At 37.0% G+C, this 20,715-nt stretch overlaps 1 protein-coding gene across 2 annotated transcripts in view; it reads left to right on the forward strand.

The window, feature by feature from the left end:
• The first annotated feature begins 5,635 nt into the window (after positions 1-5,635).
• atrnl1b (attractin-like 1b) overlaps positions 5,636-20,715 on the forward strand; it is a 110,600-nt gene continuing 95,520 nt past the window's right edge. Inside the window, exons 1-2 of one of the 2 annotated variants that reach the window (XM_083557283.1) lie at positions 5,708-6,351; positions 6,548-6,902. In XM_083557283.1, coding sequence (XP_083413409.1) covers positions 6,652-6,902 — 251 coding nt within the window. In that variant the 5' untranslated portion in view covers positions 5,708-6,351; positions 6,548-6,651. Of the gene's footprint in view, positions 6,903-20,715 lie in introns of both variants that reach the window. The other variant, XM_083557282.1, reaches the window with a different exon arrangement.

Genomic DNA, 20,715 nt, shown 5'->3' on the forward strand with positions numbered 1-20,715 from the left:
TGGTGTCAGCAATAATGCTTATTATTTTTGTTGTATGTTGTATGAGAGAGACATGCTTTTAATGAGAAATGGATATAATTAGACACTGATACAATTACTATTGCACACTTGTGTATAGATCAATTTACTTCAGAACTGCACTGTTCAGTCATGTGAAACAAAAACTGTTAGAATTGAAGCTTGAAACAAGCTCTTTTGGAAAATATAACATATAATAAACATGATTAGACACAGATAAGACGTGGGTGTTAATTTTCTAAAACATCTACCTTCTAAAGGACCTATTGAGTTTCTGCATTATAATTAGCAATCACTAGAGATCTAATTTACAATAATGCAATATCTCTCTTCTTTAGCCATATAGAATGATTAGCCATTTAAAATATGTTAATATTAAAAATAAATAAGCATTGGTGATCTTCTGTCTGTTGCCTCAGTGGTTAATGCTCTGGGTTACGGATCAGTTGTCTGGAGGTTCCGGGAGTGCTGTATAATGGCTGACCTTGCACTCTGACCATAGTGTGGTAACAAGCTGGGATATGTGAAAAAAAATGTAGGGCAGTGGTTAAGGTTCAGGGGTGCAAGTCGTGGCACTGACAAGCTGTCACCACTGAACCACTGAGCAAGGCCCTTAACCTCCTGTATCATGCATCATGGCAGACACTATGCTCTGAACCCAGCTTTCGAACAAGCTGGATTCAGCTAAGAAAAACTGTGTTATAAAAATTTAAGAAGTCAGGTTTTTAAGTTGACGTCTGTGTATGTTTTGTAAGCAAATCAAACTTAAAAATTTATAGCTTTCATTGCCATGTCACAGTGTTTAATAATTAGACATCAGTCTCTGTTTTTATCATTGGTTTACCAGTAGGATGCAAACTAACTCCTTTCTTTACAATAGAGAGCAGAGGCAAAAGCTGTTGATTAAAAGCATTTATAAAGTTTGGTATAAATGGCAGAAGCTTTGGATGTAGGGTTGAAATGTCACTTAGGCTGGTTAGAAATTATTGCCCATATTTTTATAATAAAGTGATTGATAGTATTGCTGCTATGGTGATTTTTTTTGTGTTAAAAGCTTTTCAGGTAAGAGAGTCTTGGAAAAAAAGAAAATCAAGTTTGGTTTCCCACATGGTGGCAGTACAGAGCTGCACCTGCATTATTCATGCAAGCTCTTTGACATGTTGAATACTATATTATTATACAGTACTGTCACAGGAAAGTACTGGTTATGCAAGCCTATGCTCTTATCACTGATTCTGTATAAAATAGTATTTGTGACCTCATTGTGAACACTAAACTAGAACTTCTAGATCAGAACTTTTTTGAACTGTAACATCACACAATACAAAACAAAATATAATTGCACAAACCGTAAGAGAAAAAAAGGAATGATTATATTTATATGTGACAAAAATGGTAAAAAAAAAATACAATAAAAATTGTATTTTCCACTTGAATGGGATGCCAAACTCTGTAGAAGGCTTTGCTTTTGTTTCTAAACCAATACATTAGTTTTTATTTAAGCATACAGTTATTGACTTCTGATGGCCACAAATGAAATGAAATGTCAGTCTCAGAATTCCACTTCAGTGCAATACACTTCTTGACAATCAGTATCAGAGTTTATGTAAGTTTTACTGTAGTAAGTAAGTTTTAAAGTAAAAATAACCTTTAGATCAATTTAGAAGGTAACTCTATGTATAGCATTATAAAACTTTTTGCCTGAATATTCGCCAGAAACAAACAACAAAAGTAGCATGACCAGAGGAAATCTCTTCAACCTAAAAACATCTGAAGTGGCTGAAAATGATTTGCTGTCTAATCTAGATCTGGATCTGTCTAGATGGTATGAATTAAAGCTAAGGAAGAAAATTAAACGAAATAAACTTACATATGGAATTAAAAATAATACATGATATCTTCCATGCATTGTTCACACCTTACTACTTTATCTATTTTAATGAATAGTTCCTTTTCTCATCTGTCTGTAAATTTGTCAAATTTTGGTACTGGATATTTAATACAGGGTTGTGTAGGGGAGGGCATAGGTCAATGCAGAGTACATGTGGGATTGGGATTACAGTGAATTCTGAATTTTACATATAGTATTCTACAGTATTCATTTCCATATGTTGTAATGTTTAACATTGTTTGAACAAAATGGTATCAAACTAATGGGGCTTTGGAAACTGTGTTTAAGGTTCTTAGCTAAATTCAAAATGTTGTACTCCTGAGCAACACCCTCAAATGCTCATCTTGGTACTTTAGTCAAATAATAAATTAATTGTTTTAATCTATGACTTGAGCATTGTTAAGCCCCTTTTGTGTATTTCTTCATTTTTTAACTCTCCCTATATTTAATGTCTTAAAACCTGGCTTGGTAATATCCCACACATGTAAATAAATAAAGACATAAATTAAAGCAGCATTGGTGTCTGAATATAATTTGGGTTTGCACAAAATTGTATCATATGGGCTGTGTTTGCTTTGTGCTGGGTTCAGAAAATAAATTATTTGGTGGGTGCACACTGGAAAACACTGGACTATTTACTTCTTTTGATATACAGTGGAACCTCGGAGCTCGCGGCCTCAGCGCTCGCGACCTCGCATGCTCGCGACTTTCATTCCGACCGGCGACTCTCATTCAGATCGGCTCGTGAGCAACCGCGAGCTGCTCAAAACGCTAGTTTTAACATTTCTAATCAAGGTTTTTCTTATTAAAATAATCTAATAATTAAGTGTTATGGAGTGAAATAGTGCTCATTTAAATCGATTTCGTATAGTGTTCTTTGGGTTTTTACTGGGTTTACTGGGTACCTAACCCTCGCGAAATATATATATATATATATATATATATATATATATATATATATATATATATATATATATATATATATATATATATATATATATATATATATATATATGTGTGTGTATATATATAATATATATATATATATATATATATATATATATATATATATATATAGCATACAAAGTACAGAGATCGGAGTGATGGGCATTTCCATGATTGTCTTAATAAGATTCAAAACTATATATATATATATATATATATAAGATATTACATCCAAAATGGACTAAGTTATGGCCAGATTTCTAAACAAATCCACATTTTTATACCACATGAAATCGCTCCTTGCTCAACTTGTCTCCAAAACGTCCTACCTTAAACTCATTTTTAATGCACACTCTATATATCTATTCCAAATGATCTTAACACTGGGGGTGGCACCTACTCTTGCAGGACTACAGTCCTAATAATAGCATAGCGGCATAGAAGCAACAGAGAGGAAAAAAAATGTTTTTCTGTGTGTGTGTGTGAATGCTGTCATGCCTTATTGTGGTTGCAATTATGGTCTTAGTCCTATAATGTGGGTGGTGCATAGAAAGCACAGTGTTATTACTCAAAAAACAGCTGAAACTTGGTTAGGTTTGATCATTTGCACAGGGCTCTGTTGAGAGTATTTGTACTGTAAAAATTGTACTGCTACATAGTTAAACTATTAGGTTTGTATAGTATAGACATCCTTGTAACAAGATTTAAGCAAAAAAAAAAAAAAATTACATCTGAGTATAAAACTTTACATACCACATGGATCCTCAAATAAAACCCCTTGAAGTGTATTGCACTTACAGTGGAGGAACATCTATATATTTAGAGAAAAACGTGAAGTTGTGATTGCCCAAACATTCCCCCTGTTGCTGCGGAACCCTTTAAACACTTAAAATCATTTCTAGTGCAACCATTTGACATCAGAGATTACATAATTAGTTGTGAGTATTCCTATTGTCTTCAATTATAGCGCCACATGGTCTAAATATAAATACACCTGTCCTGGAAGACTTTGTTACAGAACATACCCAAACAAACAGTATCATAAGGACCAAAGTTTTATAATAATAATTAATAAAAATTTGGACATCCTAAAGAACACCATTTAATGTGTTATTTTTCAGAAGAAATAAGGAATATGGCACAAAGACAACTAGAGGAGTTTGTCCACTAAAATTCAGTTATGTGTAAGAAGTGCGTTAGTGTGTAAAATAACCAAAAGGGCAGTATTTAAGCTCCATTCACACATATAGCAACAACTTGTAAGACCATCAACAACAGCTATTTTGGATTGATTTAATGCAGTAGGAACGCCTACTACTGACTTTATTGTACAGTGACTGAGTGACTGAGGACTTAAACATGGGAATATTTCTTAATATGATTCCAAATCCATGCTTCATACAGATTCATACATATCCAGTTTATTTTAGTTGCAAGTTGTAACATTATAAAATGTGGAAATGTTCAAGGGATGAAATGCAAGAAACAGTATTTTAAAACTTAAAACAATACTCCTAAATAAACCAAGTATCATTTGGCTATGCTTCCAGGCCGCCTGAGAGACCCTGGAGAAGCACTGTTCTATGGGTGGGAAAATATGCCTTTACTTATATGCTGTAAGCAAAAGAATTATTATGAATATCTTGTAAAAATAAATGATTTGACTTAGAACACATGCAAAATGATTCTATACATTATTATTATTATTGTTCTTTGTCCTTCATCTTCTTTTTCTTCTTTTGGTCTTCTTTTTCTTTATCTTTATCATCTTTGTTCTCCCTTTTCTTCTTGGTATTCTTCTTCATAATATTTTTTTTTCTTATTGTTTTTCTTCCTTTTTTTCTTTCTTGCTATAATGATGATGATGATGATGATTATTATTCGGAGATAGGAAGTAAGAAAGTACAAATATTTTGTTACTGTACTTAAATAGGTTTTACTGGTAGCAGTACTTTATTTCACTATTTATTTTAAGAAAAATGTTTACCTTTTACATTCATAAAATTGGTTTTACACAAATATCTTTACTTTCTACTTCTCACATTTTCAAAGGCTCATTACTTTAGTTTGAATCTATTTGGTGACATGATCAATATTTTTCTTCTCACTGCAGGCCATTTTCAGCCCATCAACCTATTTCTTGCCATTGTGGGGCTTTTACAATCTACCACTGGTATATAATTTCCAGGCCCTCACACACCACAGACTTGCCTACAAAGCTAACAATAAGCAGGCAGGAGTCATCTAGGTGTATAGATAATGTGGATGAGACAGAGGGAGTCAGCAATGTAAACGTGTCTGATCACCTCATCATCATCATCATCATCATCATCATCATCATCATCATCATCATCATCATCATCTTTTCTCTGCTTGTGTTCTATATGGTTGTTGTTCAGCATGTATACTGTACATTCAATTAGTTAACACATTTTAACATTGTTTTATAGTAATATATGAATATGATGTGAGGTCCAGTTACCAGCCTGACACTAAAACAGGTAGTAGTAATGGATACTTTTTACTTAAGTTCATGCCTGAGCCCAAACTACTTTAACTTGAGTGGAAAAGTGGTCAGTACTTCAACGTATACCTTTTAAACTTCTAGTCTTTTAAAACATGAATATCTGTACTTCTATTTAAGTAAATACTGTGTGTACTTTTGCCATCTCTGTTGTTATTATTATTATTATTATTATTATTATTATTATTATTATTATTATTATTATTATTATTATTATTATTAAATTCCAGTAAACACATGGAAGGAAGAGGTGCAGCAGTGAACAGTGTGGTCAGAGTTTGCAGAACTGCCTCTTTAAATACGTGCCGACAGATACTGCGCATGCGCAATGGTTGCTCGCCTCAGGCAGCTTGCTAGCGTAGTTAGCTCCCTGTGGTAGCCTAGCGGTGTTGCTGCTTGTGGGAGGCGGATGGATCCTGGGCTCGGGGTTGTCCAGACTCGCTGTTAAAACATTTCAAACACACTGTATGTTTTCTTTTTTACTGCCTGGGCGAGGAGGAGCTGTAATTGTAGTGTAAGCTAAGGCTTTGGAGCTGAACGCGGAGTGAAGTGGAGAACAGGGGGTAAAATGTGGAAAAGCTTTATTTGTGCTGCCTGGTGAAATCCCTCAGCGCTCCGAGAGAACATCAGCAGAAACCGAAACAAGCTTCGCTGTGTGAGTGCTGCTGCTGCTGCTGCCTGATGCCGCAGAAAGGCACGGGGAAGATGAGCACTGTATACTGAACTGGTCTCCTTTATTACAGGCAGTACTTGTGGCAGCTTCCTATTAATCGGAAACCGCTGAAACGTTAGCTTAGCTCGACGGAGACTCATCAGTTGTTTATGGGTTTTCTTTAAAAATGGCTGCTGAGATGCTGAAGTGCAGCTGATTTCGGTTGGAGATGCAGTGGGAGACTGCAAGGCCATGTGTCTGACAAGGAACAATGTGTGACTTTGAGGATTGGTGCAGTGTTGAGGACTTTCCCAGCAGGAGGTAACCCTGACTAATGCAGGATATTCTTCCTCCTCCTCATCCATCACAAACAACAGCAACAATGAGGCAGAACCGGAGCCTGTTATATCCGAGCTGATCGTATTCCTGTATTTATGAAGGATTTAGGGGATCTCCATGTTGTTGTTTTTTTAATACATTCTTTGAAAGACGACAAGGCTTTTTTTTTTCTCTTGAGGATGTGTCTGACGGATCTGTCCTGGTGGTGAGGAAGCCTGACTGGATTCCTGTGCGCTAATTGAAACAGTGTGGAGAAGGGCCTCGGTTTCTGATCGTGCAGAAATGAATGTGGTGAAGGCGCTGAGGATTGAGCTGAACTGTGTGGGGCAGATCAGTGTGTCCCTGGTCGGGCTGCAGGGCAGGAGCACGTACCTGGTGTTTTGTGCGGTGCTGTGCCTCGCGCTGGCCACAGACGCGTCTCCGTCGAAAACCTGCGACAAAACGTGTCTGTCGGGGAAATGCGTGAACGGCTCGTGCGTGTGTGACCGAGGATGGGTCGGGGATCAGTGTCAGCACTGCCACGGCAGATTCAAGTGAGTATACCTGATGTGCACTGGCTCCTTTTCCCATGCACGTGAAATGATCCGATTGGAATGAAGAATGCAATGTGTACGCGTTCATCTGAGGCGAAAAACCGATTTAAATCTACTTACTGCTTATAGGTACATTTACATGCAGTCACATAATCGAATCAGATTGTAAAGCCTTCATGTAAACACCTCAATCCATCCATCTATCCAGCTGAGCTCGAGCCGAAGGAAATGTTGATTAGATTGTAATAAAGCTGACATAATTTGGGAGATTTGCCGTGTAGAATTTTAAATCTTTCTAAATCGAATTCAGTAATGCATACACACCTGTGTGGTGAAGTGGTGCGTGTGTGTGTGAACGCCACTGATGTTTTGAGCTTGGCAGTAGTGTTTTTTTGGCATTTATGTTACCCGCATGTAAACTAACATGAATCGGATTACAGTGTACACAAAAACAGTACTATCAGAATCTGAATTAAGATTGATGAGAATAAGCACATGGAAACACACCTCATCTGATTTAGCTGTAAATATAAAGTCAGGTTCACACTGGGCAGGTTTCAGCACTCTTGTCTGAAACCTGGTCTTCAAATCTCTGAGTGGATCAATGACCCTGCAATAATCTAAAAACTACCAACAAGTAGATATACATGTGATATGAGTGATTATTACACAAATATTACAATACGATTCTAAAAAGCAGTTTGAGTTATCGTATGTTTCTTGATGTGTAGGCCTGCTCACACACTGACAGCATAATTAATATAGTTTATGTTAAAAGGTTATAATAATATAAACAATAATACAATCCAAAACTTAAAAAAAAATCATTAAAATATTCTAAGGAGTCTAATTAAAAAAAAAAAATTTTTTAAATAATTTTAAAAATATCGATCAACTTCATGTACCTTTTTAAAGTTCACTTATATTACAAGCACATGGCTGTATTTCTTATAGCTTGAATCAATGTATTAGGCATTGAACTCTACTGTAATGTAAATGACATTTGTATGTTTTCTTTGTATTCTAAGTTTCATTGGAGAAAAAATAGTATCTGTCTGTCTGTCTGTCTGTCTGTCTGTCTGTCTGTCTGTCTGTCTGTCTGTCTGTGGAACCATAACATCTTTAATTTTATTATAATATCGGTTTAAATAATGCAGTATTTACTTTCAGCCCACGATCCTTAATCAAGTTAGTTTTTTGGCTCATCATAGGAAAAGGTTTGGGCACCTCTGACTAAATTAAATGTTTTGTTTGAGAAAGTGGGATTAAAATCCAGCATTAACATTGGCCCTGTTCGAGCGAGGGCTCATTTCTGACCCTGTGTTTTGCAGAATCGAAACAAAATGAAGTCATTTTCCTTAAGAGCAGCTCAACCTTTAGAGGATTTTTTTTATCCTATGATCTGACATGGCGGACATGTGATCACACAGAGTCTCAAAGTTTTATTGACTACACTCACTGTGTAAAGTGTTTATCTTAAAAGAGTGTAAAATAGGCTTTTGAATGAGGTTTAACAGCCGTATAAACTTTATAACAGCCTCATACTTTTAATGTCTGGTATACTTTCTGTATTGTTCTTGTGTGTTCGGGTCTCCGTGTGCTACTTGTGCAGTAAAGCAATCCTGAAAAGAAGCCAGATTTTAATCTGTAGAATAATTGTGAGGTTGGTTTGGGTGTTGGTTTGGGCGTGAAACTAACATTTGGAGGTAGATACAGAACAGGAATGGACCTCAGTAAAGCGCAGTGTGATCACCAGACATCCAGCACAATGCAGAACATTTGTTTAAAAAAACAAAAAAAAACAAAAAAAACTTTGATTAAACTTTTATTTTCTGTGCAATTATTGCCAAACAATGTTGGTGAAGTTGAATAAGAAGAGACATTGTACCAGAGGATAATATCTATTTTTTTAAGCATTCTTGTTCGCCAGGCAAACGCGAACACTTCTCCTCACTGTCTGCTCACATATCGCACTAGGATGATGTTTGGAAATAATTGAAACCTGAACACACTTCCTGCACGCTTCTCGCTGTCGTGGTAATGTTGACTCTAAAGCTCGCTCCACGCATGCGTATAACCTTGGATCGGATTGCACGTAACGTACACGCCGGTGCAGATTGTTTACAGAGTGTTCAGTTTTGGATAGATAACAACATTTCAGTTCGATTGAACATCTGTCAGTGAAACAAATGTATTCATAATGCAGAGTATCTTTGTGTGTAAGCATAGCCAGTGCTGCCTTGTGTTTTTGTTTTCCTGTGCCTCAGATTCCCCGATGCATATCTTTCGTGTCACTCGTATCCTGGATTTTTATTTCCATAAACAGAAGCAGCTCTTGCACACACACACACACACACACACACACACACACACACACACACACACACACACACACACACACACACACACACTTTGGAGAGGACTAGACTTTTAGTGTGTATGAGAGTTTTGAGGGCCTGGAATCCTCTGAGGTAAATAACTGGTGCAATATAATCTGGTTGATTATTTCTGTTTTGATATTACCTGTCAGTTTGTACACAAAACCTCAGTGAAGGATACGGCTTTTTAGTCATATTCAATAAAGGAACCTGGAGTCTGGACTCAAACCTCTTCCACCAACTGCTCTGAAACTATTCATGACGATGCACTGAACACTATGCCTTATAGACTCTTTATGTAGGCACATTGCTGTAATCACAATTTCAGATTTTTCTTCAGAAAGTCCATAATGACCTACAGGTTTTTGTATCTACCGTAGTTTAGTGTTAACTTATAAGAATCAAAAAAGGAGATCCCTAATAAACCTACCGGTTTACCATTTCTCCCTTCGTGACACAACATTCATGAGCCTCTCCACTTATCGTGCTGTTTTCCCATCACAGCTCAGGGACTCAGCAAATACAAATACCTGCATCCTCAGAGTAACCCAGCAAACTCTCTGTAATCTTCTTTTGCCAAAACACCAGAAGCTCGATGACTATGGGATTTAGAGCATTTTATACCTCCATCTGTTTGCATCAGGAAACAAACCTTTGTTAAACAGTAAAATACAATTTTGTGGTTGGCAAATACAACCCAGCAGATCTGTTGCTTTTATAACATTTTAGCTTAGTTTCAGATTTAAATATAGTTTATATTTATTCAACAAATATAAACTATATTTAAATCTGAAACTAAGCTAAAATGTCTAAGCTAACATTAGACCAATGTTATTTGGCTCAGTTTTTTGGCTTGGAGTTTGTGAAACCAGGAAAAACCCGGAGAAATTCATATATTAGCCGTTTCGTTGTTTAAGCCGCGGGGTTCAAAGCGTGGGAAAAAGTAGCGGCTTGTAGTTCGGAAAATACGGTACACTAAATGGACAAAGGTTTATTGACACCTCACATAAGATCCGTTATGTGCTTTTTTTCCCATTGCACATTTAGTCCCTATTGGCTGTTCTCCTCCACCCTGTTGGGAAGATGTTCCACTTGTTTTTTTTTACTAGTGCGTTTGAGTAGATTTGCGCACATTCAGCCAAGAGGATGTCTGTAAAGTCAGGCATGTGGGGTGAGAAGACCTGGGGTTCACTCAACGTTCTTTCTTATCTTTATGGATTTGGGTTTGTGCACAGGGACATGGTCATGCTGGATCAGGTTTGCGGGGCTCATAGTTTAAATGATGGGAACATTTAATGCTACCACATCCAAAGACCTTCCATACAAGCTTGTACCTCCAGCTTTGTGGTAACGGTTTGGAGAATAACCACATATTGCTGGGAAAGTCACGTGTCCCAATACTTTTTCTTTATATATTTCATGTTTTGATTTCTTTATGGGTAGGAAAAGTTGAGATATATCTACTCATAGCTTTGTTATTCTCATAGCATCTCCTTTCGCATTTATCCTGTTCTTCATATTGTAATTCTGTTGCAGTGTAATCATGTCTTTACGACGCCCCGGTACGGTACATCTTCAGTATAATGATGACACCTTTGTGTTTTTGTATCAGTTTAATCATAAACGAAGCTCGGCTGCTTGTAATATGGATTTCAGCTTCTTCATATATAATCAATGCTCTAACACCGTGCATGTGTTTTCTGTTTACTGCCAATCGATTACCAGCTCCTCAGCTTAGATAAGTAGAACAGTCATTCTGGCCACTTCTGTGGGTTGTGAAGCAAAGAATATTTGATTAGCTCACTACTGTTGGCAGTCCTCAGGCCTTGAGGTGCCTGAAAACATAAAACACTTCAGAACTTATGGAGAAACTGCCTTCACTGTTGTATATATTTTTCTCCCAGTGTGTTAAATAGTAAATATGTCTTAATTTAGAAGCTAATTTATTATCTAAAACTGTTAAACATCAGAGTTACATGTCCTTCAGCTGTGTTTATCCTGACTCTGTAGTACAGGGTGAGCTTCTTGTATAGTTGTGTAGTCGCTGCTCTATTTTAAATACAACTTGATTCACAGGTATATCTTAAAAACATGATTAATGATGTTCTGGGGCTGCTGCGATTCGAGGTGTCAGGTCATGATTAACACACCGAAAATCTCATATTCACATTCTACTCCAACTCACCTTTTAGAAGTCATCAAATGCCAGCTTTAGGCACAAAAGAAATCAGACTTCATAATATTGGCACTTGATGTACTCATTAATTATGAAAAAATATGTATGCTATGTTTTATCTTTTAAACATCAAGCTGTAGTTTTGGGTGCGAAAGAAGTCCGACTACATGAATTTCGAAGCAGGAGATTTGTCTAGCCAGGAGATGGCAGCTATTGAGAGTGATACTGATACTGTTCTTTACTACTGTATATTAGTATAATATTTCACTATATTACAAGAGAGGAAAATGGTTCAAGTGCTGTATATGTACCGTAATTTCCGGACTATAAAGCGCACCCAAATATAAACCGCACCCACTGAATTTTACAAAGATTTTTATTTTAAACATAAATAGCTGCCTAAATGCCTACATTGAAATTATTGAACTTTACACAGGTTTTAAAGAAAGACAGTGTCTGTTACACGGTGTAACGGGTGAAATATGTTGTGACTCCTTTAAGAGCAGAGCGGCATTTTGGGAATAGCCTTTTTCCGCTATTACTGCATGTGTGCAAGACCGAGGAATATGTCCTTATTATTTTCTGATGCTCATTTCTAAGTTTCTTTGACTAAGCCGTAACGCTGTTGCCAAGAAAAATAAAAAAGCACAAGTTTTGGAAACCTGTCTGTGCTTATATGATTTCTGTCGCAACTGGAGTTAGCGAGCTCTCCCTTCACCCAGACTCAACGCGCTACAACGGCTTGTATCTAAACAGTAGGCGACCAAGAAAGTCATTGTTCACTGCCTTCCTCCTTCCTTTCACAACTATTTCTCTCGGGAGTTTTTCTTTTGGCATCGTCGTGCATTTAAAAACCACCATTAAAAATCATCACTTTTCTCCCGATGCCGTGCAGCTCAGAACACAGGTGAAGTGTGTTTTTTCATGCCCGGGTGTTTTCATTTCGTGACGAATGATTCGCATTTCCTGTTGACAGTACGAGTGAGCGGCAGGTCAAACGTCAGAGAAACCTCATCCATATTTATGATGTGGTGCGGCCCGATTCAGTGGGAGCGTGATTTAATATAAAGAGTTTTAATTGGTTCACCTGAACCCGTTCGGCAAGTTCATTGGTGTAATGTTATGGAGTTCTGTTTTTTGGCTTGAAGTTTGTGAAACCTGGAAAAACCCCGGAAAAATCCATAAATTAGCAGCTTCATTGTTTAACCCGCGGGGTTCAAAACGTGGGAAAAAAGTAGCGGCTTATAGTCCGGAAAATACGGTATGTGTAATATATTTGTGCTTAATATAAATTACCTAAATTGTGTCTCTTTATTTAGGACACTAACGTTACCCTGTTCGTGGCAAACTTTTTTTGACTGGTTGGAGAACAAACTGCACCGATTAGATAAGAAACTACACAGAGAACGCAGAGATTATATTTTGTCTTGCTAGCTAAGATTAGGCTGCTTGTTTATTGTGCGTGATAGAGTGAGCACATTTACACCCCACAAGAAAGTAACGTTTGGCCACTTGTTTTTTTTTTCTGTTTTGCTCGTTCCCCTGGTACTCAGTAACTTTGTCTGTCTAACCGATGTGCACTATTTAATTTTGATCAAAGCTCTGAGACACTACGCGTGAAACGCCGAACTACGAACCTGCGCACTACCAATCCAAACCGTGTGCCACCACCATCGGTGTGTTATGCATTAGAGAGACAGCCTTGAAATCTTTCGAACTTCCATCCGTATGATTAATCTGCCTGGTGGAACAAAAGCAACCCACGTGATCAGACATTCTTCCACGAAACCTTTAGATTCACGAGTTCACAACTGATTTATTTCTCCTCTTATAGACACCACATTTTTTCTGTCAGCTAAAGTCACAATCTTAATTGGCTCTGTGCCACCACTGATTGTTCTGTTCAAGGGACTCCAGTCAGGACTGTGGGATAATTTTGGTGGTTTATAAAAAAAAAGAAAAATCTAAGCATGACTTTTATAGCTGACTGACCTTTTTAATAAAGAATATTCTTTTTTTTCCAGCAGGGACTTTTTTTTTTTTTTTTTTTTTTTGATCTGTGTTTTCATTTACAAACTCACTCTAAAATGAATACAAATCATGTTTTCACCGTGTGTGTGTGTGTGTGTGTGTGTGTGTGTGTGTGTGTGTGTGTGTGTGTGTACGCCCTGCTGGCTGAACCTTCTGCTACATTTTGGCTTTGTTTGTCATCTAGTGGAAGAGCTCCAGAATGAGGTGTTCATCTACTCTGTCTGAGTGCCATGATTTAAATGCCTGAACAGACATAAGAATTATTCCTGCTCTCTGACTGATTTTACTTGGAAGCCAGAAACAAAGTCCTCTTAATGTTGCAGTTACAAAATAACTGATGACTCAATGGGGTTTTTTTGTTTGTTTTTTTTGGAACAGTGAATGAATGAATGTTTAATTTCCTGTTTGCTGAAAAGGTTGATAATTTTTAACGAAGCTGCTGAGATGGAAATCTCAACATCAACATTCTGCAAAACCGCCTGCTGTTTTTTTTTGGTTTGATTGTTGATAAATTGTAACTATATAGTTTCATTCTTATATCACCCTTTTCTTTTGCATTTTTGGATGTTTAAACCAAAACAAATTAGGTAGCCTCAGAGGAGGTTCAGAGCCGAGATCATTTTTCACTGTTTTGAGAGATCTTTTTAGTCTTATTGCCAAACGGTAGATTGCTTGTGATATTAAATTTAAAATCCCTGGTAATGCTGATGAAAATAATTGTATTAAAGAATCTGGGATTGTAGCTAACCATTGATCAGGCCAGGATAGAATAAAAAAGTGTTTTTTTTTTTATTAATTATTGTCACATTACATTTGTTAACAAGGGTTAGATACATGCGTATTATCGTATTGCAGGCCTTTTCAGCGTTCAGTGAAAAAGAAAGTGTTAACTATATTCTATAAGTGCATATTAAATTATTTTCGATTATAATGAACTCTGGGCATTCTCCATGTATCTTTATAGAGAGAGAGAGAGGGAGATCTGTGCGTCAGGATCGTTGTGGAAAAGGGACGGGGCTTCCAAATTTTATTAATGGAGAAAATACACCTTTTAGTATTTTTTTGCCCTGTAGGGACGTAATTAAATGTACATGGGACTGTGTTTTTGTGTAACTCTTGTTGGATTGGTACTAATTATAATAAATAATTGCGTTCCCGGATGTAGGATGTGTTTACGTGATCGGCTGCTGATCCTCAGTTGGGTTGTATACAATACTTCCACCCATGGTATAGATGTCATGAGCAGCTCCTGAGCTTTTCATAATCGAGATCTTGTTTTATCATCAAATTAGTTTGAAAACGGCTTTTCTAAGCTGAATGTTTTGGCAAGAAAATGAGCTGCTGATCACAGTAGAGAAATTGTTCCTGAGATTTTCTCCTGGTTTCCTCAACCTGCCATGGATTGCTGCTCGTTGGCCTCTTTTGAACTTGACACATGGATTGTTGTGATCAGGTCAGATAGAGCATCACCAGAGGTTGTCTGTCTCTCTCTGTGATCTGATCTGCACAGTGTGTGTGTGCGCATCACGCTGGTGTTAGGAAGAAAGCCCCACCTCCAAAATACAATCAAATCATTTAAAACCGTCCGATAGAAATGTCGAATTTCTGAGTGTTTTTTTTTTTTCTTTTGTTTTTCTGCAAACATCATCCCGCTAGGACGCTGTCGAGCTTGAACAAAGAAAAGCATGAATATACTTTCTCCAATAATGAATTCTTTAATGAAAATAACTTGATAAAGTGACTAGCTAAATGATTTGCATATGGGAAAAAACATCTGATCATAGCGTAGACAGAACGCAGCTCATGAGAATGAATGCAAGATTAAATTACACAACATCACCCAAGCAAGAGTGCAGTTATACTGCATATCCGCATGATATTATTTGGCGTTTACACAAGTGCCATAATTAAATCAAAGCTGCGCCAACATTCAATAGAACCACCCAAATGCGAGTGTGATATCGCAATAAGACGTCTCGACAAGAAGTGTTATCGAATAAGTGTTTGTCTTCTTTTTTTTTTATTTCTTCTTCAGGATTGTCAGTATGGTCAAATGTTCTGTTTATTTATGGTCAGCTAATGGAAATAGATCCTAAATAAGCTACACCCATTTTATTTCCACTTGGCACTCGGACTAGCTAGCTCACATTGATTTGTTCATTCCTGGTCCATTCCTGTGTAATGTTTCTGAACTACTCCATATGGACAAAAGTATTGGGACAGCTGACTTTTCCAGCCATATGTAGTTCCTCCCCAAACTGTTACCACTAAGTTGAAGGTACACAATTGTAGCGAATGTTTTTGTTTCCATGAGCATGACATTTTCTCATCGCTTGAACTGGGAAACCCAAACCTGTTCCAGCAAAACTTTACCCCTGTGCACAAAGCCAGCTCCATGAAGATCTGCTTTACATGATTTGGAGCGGGAGATCTTGAGTGGCCTGATATAGAGCTCTGTCTTCAACCCTGTTGAACACCTTTGAGATGAATTGCAACGCTGACTGCACCCCAGACCTCCTCCACCTACATTATTACCTGACTTTAATAAAGTGGCTGAATGATCACAAATCCCTACAAGCACACTAGTGGAACATCTTCCCAGAACAGTGGAGGTTTTTATAACAGCAAATGGGGACTGGTGTCTGCAAACCTTTGGTCATGTTGTGGAATTTTAGCATTGTAAACACACACAAGTAGAGTGATGCGCACATTGAAAAAGCCCAAATGCTGTTATAGGAAATACATGTATTAATAGAACACTGATAGTCCAAATCAAATTAGTAAACTGGAATGAACTGTTGAATAATTGAACTTTTTCTGGTGCACTGCCATTCGGATTCATACTGCCTATTAATATTAGAGACATGACCGAGGAACATGCTCGGATATTGGAGCAAAATTGTAAACTCTCAAATAAGGGCTAAGGGTCAAGTTTTACAAAAAACTTCTTTTCTCCCACGTCATTTTCCATTAATGAGAAACCCAATGTAGGAGTAGTGGAGGCAGGAAATGCAAGACTTAAAAGTTCTAGACTTGCAGTTATGCAGCCACTATTTTACGAGCAGACATTCAGCTCAGCTAGTTAGCGATCAGAATCATCCTGCCGAGTTTCATAGTTCGCATGTACAAGGAATTGTGTGGATGATGTGCTGGTGTTATAAAAACTAGGAAAATAAAGTAATAAATAAAGACATTATCCATACAGTTTTTGCAGGGTATGTAAAGTGAGGCAGAGCAATTAATAATGTAAAAGTACGCATTGATCTATGCACATTGCAGTTTTAACTTGAATGGTGAAGCTCTGGAAGCTGTTTTGTTTGAAGAAAATGATCTTGCTGCCTCGGTCTCTTTGTGTCGAGGAGGACTAGCGCTACTATTGGCAGAGAACTGTGGGTAATGTAGGAGACATAAATAATATAAAAACAGGACACCATGTTCATGGAAGATCCAAAAAGAAATATAAATATTGGGCAACAGTGAAGATTGTTTATAGAGATTAATATGCCGGGGTTTCAGGGTGGAGTTTCCTTTTAAACTGTGAAATGTTGAGGTGCGATTATTAAACACAAACACACAGTGAAAATAGAAGTGTTAATTTAACTCCTAAAGAGTTGAATTTGACTCCGTTTCAGATAACATTTGGTCCCACTCGAAATCAGTGTAAAATTTACTCTTTGGTCAGTGTCAAGTTAATTATACTCAATATTGTGTAAAAAATAACAATGAAATGTGTAAAAGTATTTAACACTGTAGGTTAATCACACTGTTAAGAGTAATATAATTACACAGTATAGAGTTAATTTATCTACAATTTTACTTAAAAAAATAAAAAAAAAGACACTAAGTGTAATGTTTACTTTTCATTTCTCTACAGTGTTTTAAAAAATATATAAATCATAAGATGCCGTGTTACTGAATTATAGAACTATCAACTACTATCCAAATAAAACCAAGCACAATAACACTAGATCACAGAACTCACAATTTATTGTAAAAAAAATAAAGCATTTCAATGTCAATAAATTTACATTGCAAACACATTTCCTTGTCTCTGACCGAAACATGTATAACATCATAAAAATGTTTACCAGAGAAAGCAATATGGCACGATTCTTTTGTCATTCCCTCCATATGACATTTGTATGTCAAAAAGCCTAGGGTAATGCAGGTTGTCGACATAAAAAAAAAAAAAAAATCCTGCTTTGCTCTGATCACCTCATATGCATGGAAATGTTCTTGAAAAGTTACTGTCCTTAAAGGCACTGTGATAACTGTTTTTCTTTGTATGGTCTTCATTAGCCATGCAAGATATCCTGAACCACACTCTGGATCGTAGTATTGTTCCTAAGTGATTATAAATAAATTTTAAAGGAGTGCTATTAACATTTCAAAGAGTGAATATGTGCATAATGTTCCAATAACCCATTAAACCCACTGAGTGTGGGTGTGAGTAAGGGAAACAAAGCTACTATCCCCTGTGCATACATCACTCTGACACTTTTGGGGGGAGTGTCCTAGCATATGAAATTAAAGTTAACATCACACTCAAATGACATTGCGCAACACAATTTAGAGCTTGACGTATTTCTGAATCGAACACGCAACAGCATTTTGCCCCTTTTAACAAAGAAAATATATATTCAAAATCATAATTTAGGGCTGGTTCAACTAAGAGTTACCTATCTATTTCTCTCATGCACTATGCATTACTTAGATGTTACACTGCAATTACAAATGGCAGCTGAAGAAGACAAAGTTGTGCTGGTTGAATATAACGTTAGGCTTTTTTCTACAGCAGTTAAAGTTAAGAGGCACAGTCTCCAATTAGCTACCAAATAACTTTGCCAAAGTCAACTAGCTCAGTAGCTATTTTAGTTTAAACAGTAACCCGTTAAAATTGTTACGCCATGTTAAACAAACACGTCATGCAATCAGTGATCTAAGTTTTATAAGACCAACATTAACTATCAGATGCATGCTAACTTTACCAGTATATATAAAAAACCTAGATTAACGTTGCCTGGGAAGCTAAAAAATACATTAGCTAAGAATAGCTCTTAACTGTAACAAATTTTTTGTTGTTATAGTGATTAAGGTAATGTTATTTTACACATAAATCATTCTGACCAACTTCATGCGTGAAAATATTGCGACACATAAAGAAACAGTTACCGATACGGATTGCTACAACTTGTAATATGACCTCAATTAATATCAGCCCACTTTTAAAATGGTGTAAAGTTAAAAAATACCGTTTTGGTGTGGACAACAAAGGATATTACTTACCTAGCAATATCAGTGACCTAGTGTTGCTCCTTCAAAATCTTCCTCCACCGAAATTCGAGAAGCACAGCAGAGTGGGGCGGGTATTCATCACTGATGTAGAGTTAAAATTGTCACTGTGTTTCTGCAGATTTTTATACTCACTTTTAACTCCACTGATAGAGTAACTTTACTCCCCAAAGTGTTGAAAATACTCTATCTGGGTTAAAATAACTTTACTCTGAAATATTAACACCCCATTTTTTACTGTGCAGAAATTAGATCAATATTTCTTCCTGAGGCAGTGAGTAATTGGGTGTTGGATGAAATTCAGACCCCCACACAGTGTACAAATGAGAAAAAGAATGGTTATATTGGCAGTACATGTTTATAGTAATGTGATTCTGAGTCAGTTCAGATATATACAGGTTATAGCCTATTTATTAACCCAGCGAGTGGGGAAAAAGCAGCAATAAAGTGTCCTGTGCTTCTGGTATCAAATGTTTTTTTTTTGGTCTAATCCTGAACCTGGTGTGTGCTCATTGGTGATAAGGCTCGTAATGGATGTGAGCGTTAAGGGAATTATATGATCTCTTTTGTTTTACGAGCTTCATATTTGCCAGCTTGCTCTATCCTGCATAAATGTAAATGTAAAACTTGCCTGCTCTGGACATTCTTCAGTCTTGATGCACACCTTTAATTTGTAATGTGACAGTGCTGCTCACTGCACCAAAATACTGACTGTTACTGGCTTCTCTTTTCCATATTCTTCTCACTTGTTCCATGTAGAGAGTAACAGTGATTGAGTATGGTACAGAGCACAGCTTTAAATAATGCACTTGTGAATGATGAGATAACTCTGATCAGTTAGATGATGACTTTCTACCATGGCTAGATAACAGTATCTCATAAACATGGATGCATGTCTGAGAGTGACATGGACCAGACATGGCTGTATTTAAAGAAATGTTTTTTGTTTTTTTTCCTTATGTATTTATTTAATTAATTTATTTTTTGGACTACACGTGTGAAGGTGTGTTGAAAAAATTAACCGTACAGGACCAGTAGCTTACGAAAACAGGAAAACAGTCATTTCCACTATTTCATCCATTATTTCTACCATTTCAATTATTAGTTCCTAAATTTCAGTTTCAGGCAGAGCAGAGAAGTTTAGTTATAATGCCTCTGTAGTCAGGAACCGCCTGCTGGCAGCACCATTTGCAAAATCATGGAAAAAATGCAGTTTGTTGGATTTTTTTTAGGTGATTCCACATTAATGAGAATAAATTTCGAGGTTATACATTTACACATTGATTATGTAATATTCACGAGGCTGATATGCGGCAGGGAAGGGGCGGGGCTTCCAGGCGGTGAAAGGTTATTATGGGAGCGCAAAACACCTGCAGATATCATTCAAACTCAAAAGTCGACCTGCTCATCTCTCATTTTATTGTGCTAAAAACCTCCGTTAGTATATTTTTAGCCCTATCCGGACATGATTAAATTTACATGGGTTCCTGGTGTAGTTTCCAGGTGCTCCTCTAGGACTTCTTTACTATTCAGATCAGCCATGTCGGAGCGTTCCTCAGGTCTTCTCTGACTGTTTTTTGCTAAACCCTGCTGCTTTTTGCCAAACTCTGATAATGTCTGGTGCGCGTCTGTAATTTTGTCTGCGGATGTTGCCTCATGCCGGAAAGAACGATGCTCGCTTGCTGCCACTTGCCATATTTAGTCTTGTGTTGCGTGTATCAGTGAACCTCCTAAAGATATTAAAAACATGCTTCTTGAATTTTGACATTGTAGCTGTAACTTGGGTCCACCCTGATGTAAAATAAGAGCCAGTGTCGTCTCTTTACTTCATTGCCTCACTGAACAGCATGGATGCCATGTTGTAAACGGCGCGTGATCATATAACCATGTGACGATCATCAGTGTTTGAGGAAAACACAACCTGCTAGAAACTCGC

The sequence above is a fragment of the Silurus aristotelis genome, assembly GCF_946808225.1.
Source record: "Silurus aristotelis genome assembly, chromosome: 12".
In the NCBI taxonomy this organism is placed as follows: Eukaryota; Metazoa; Chordata; class Actinopteri; order Siluriformes; family Siluridae; genus Silurus; species Silurus aristotelis.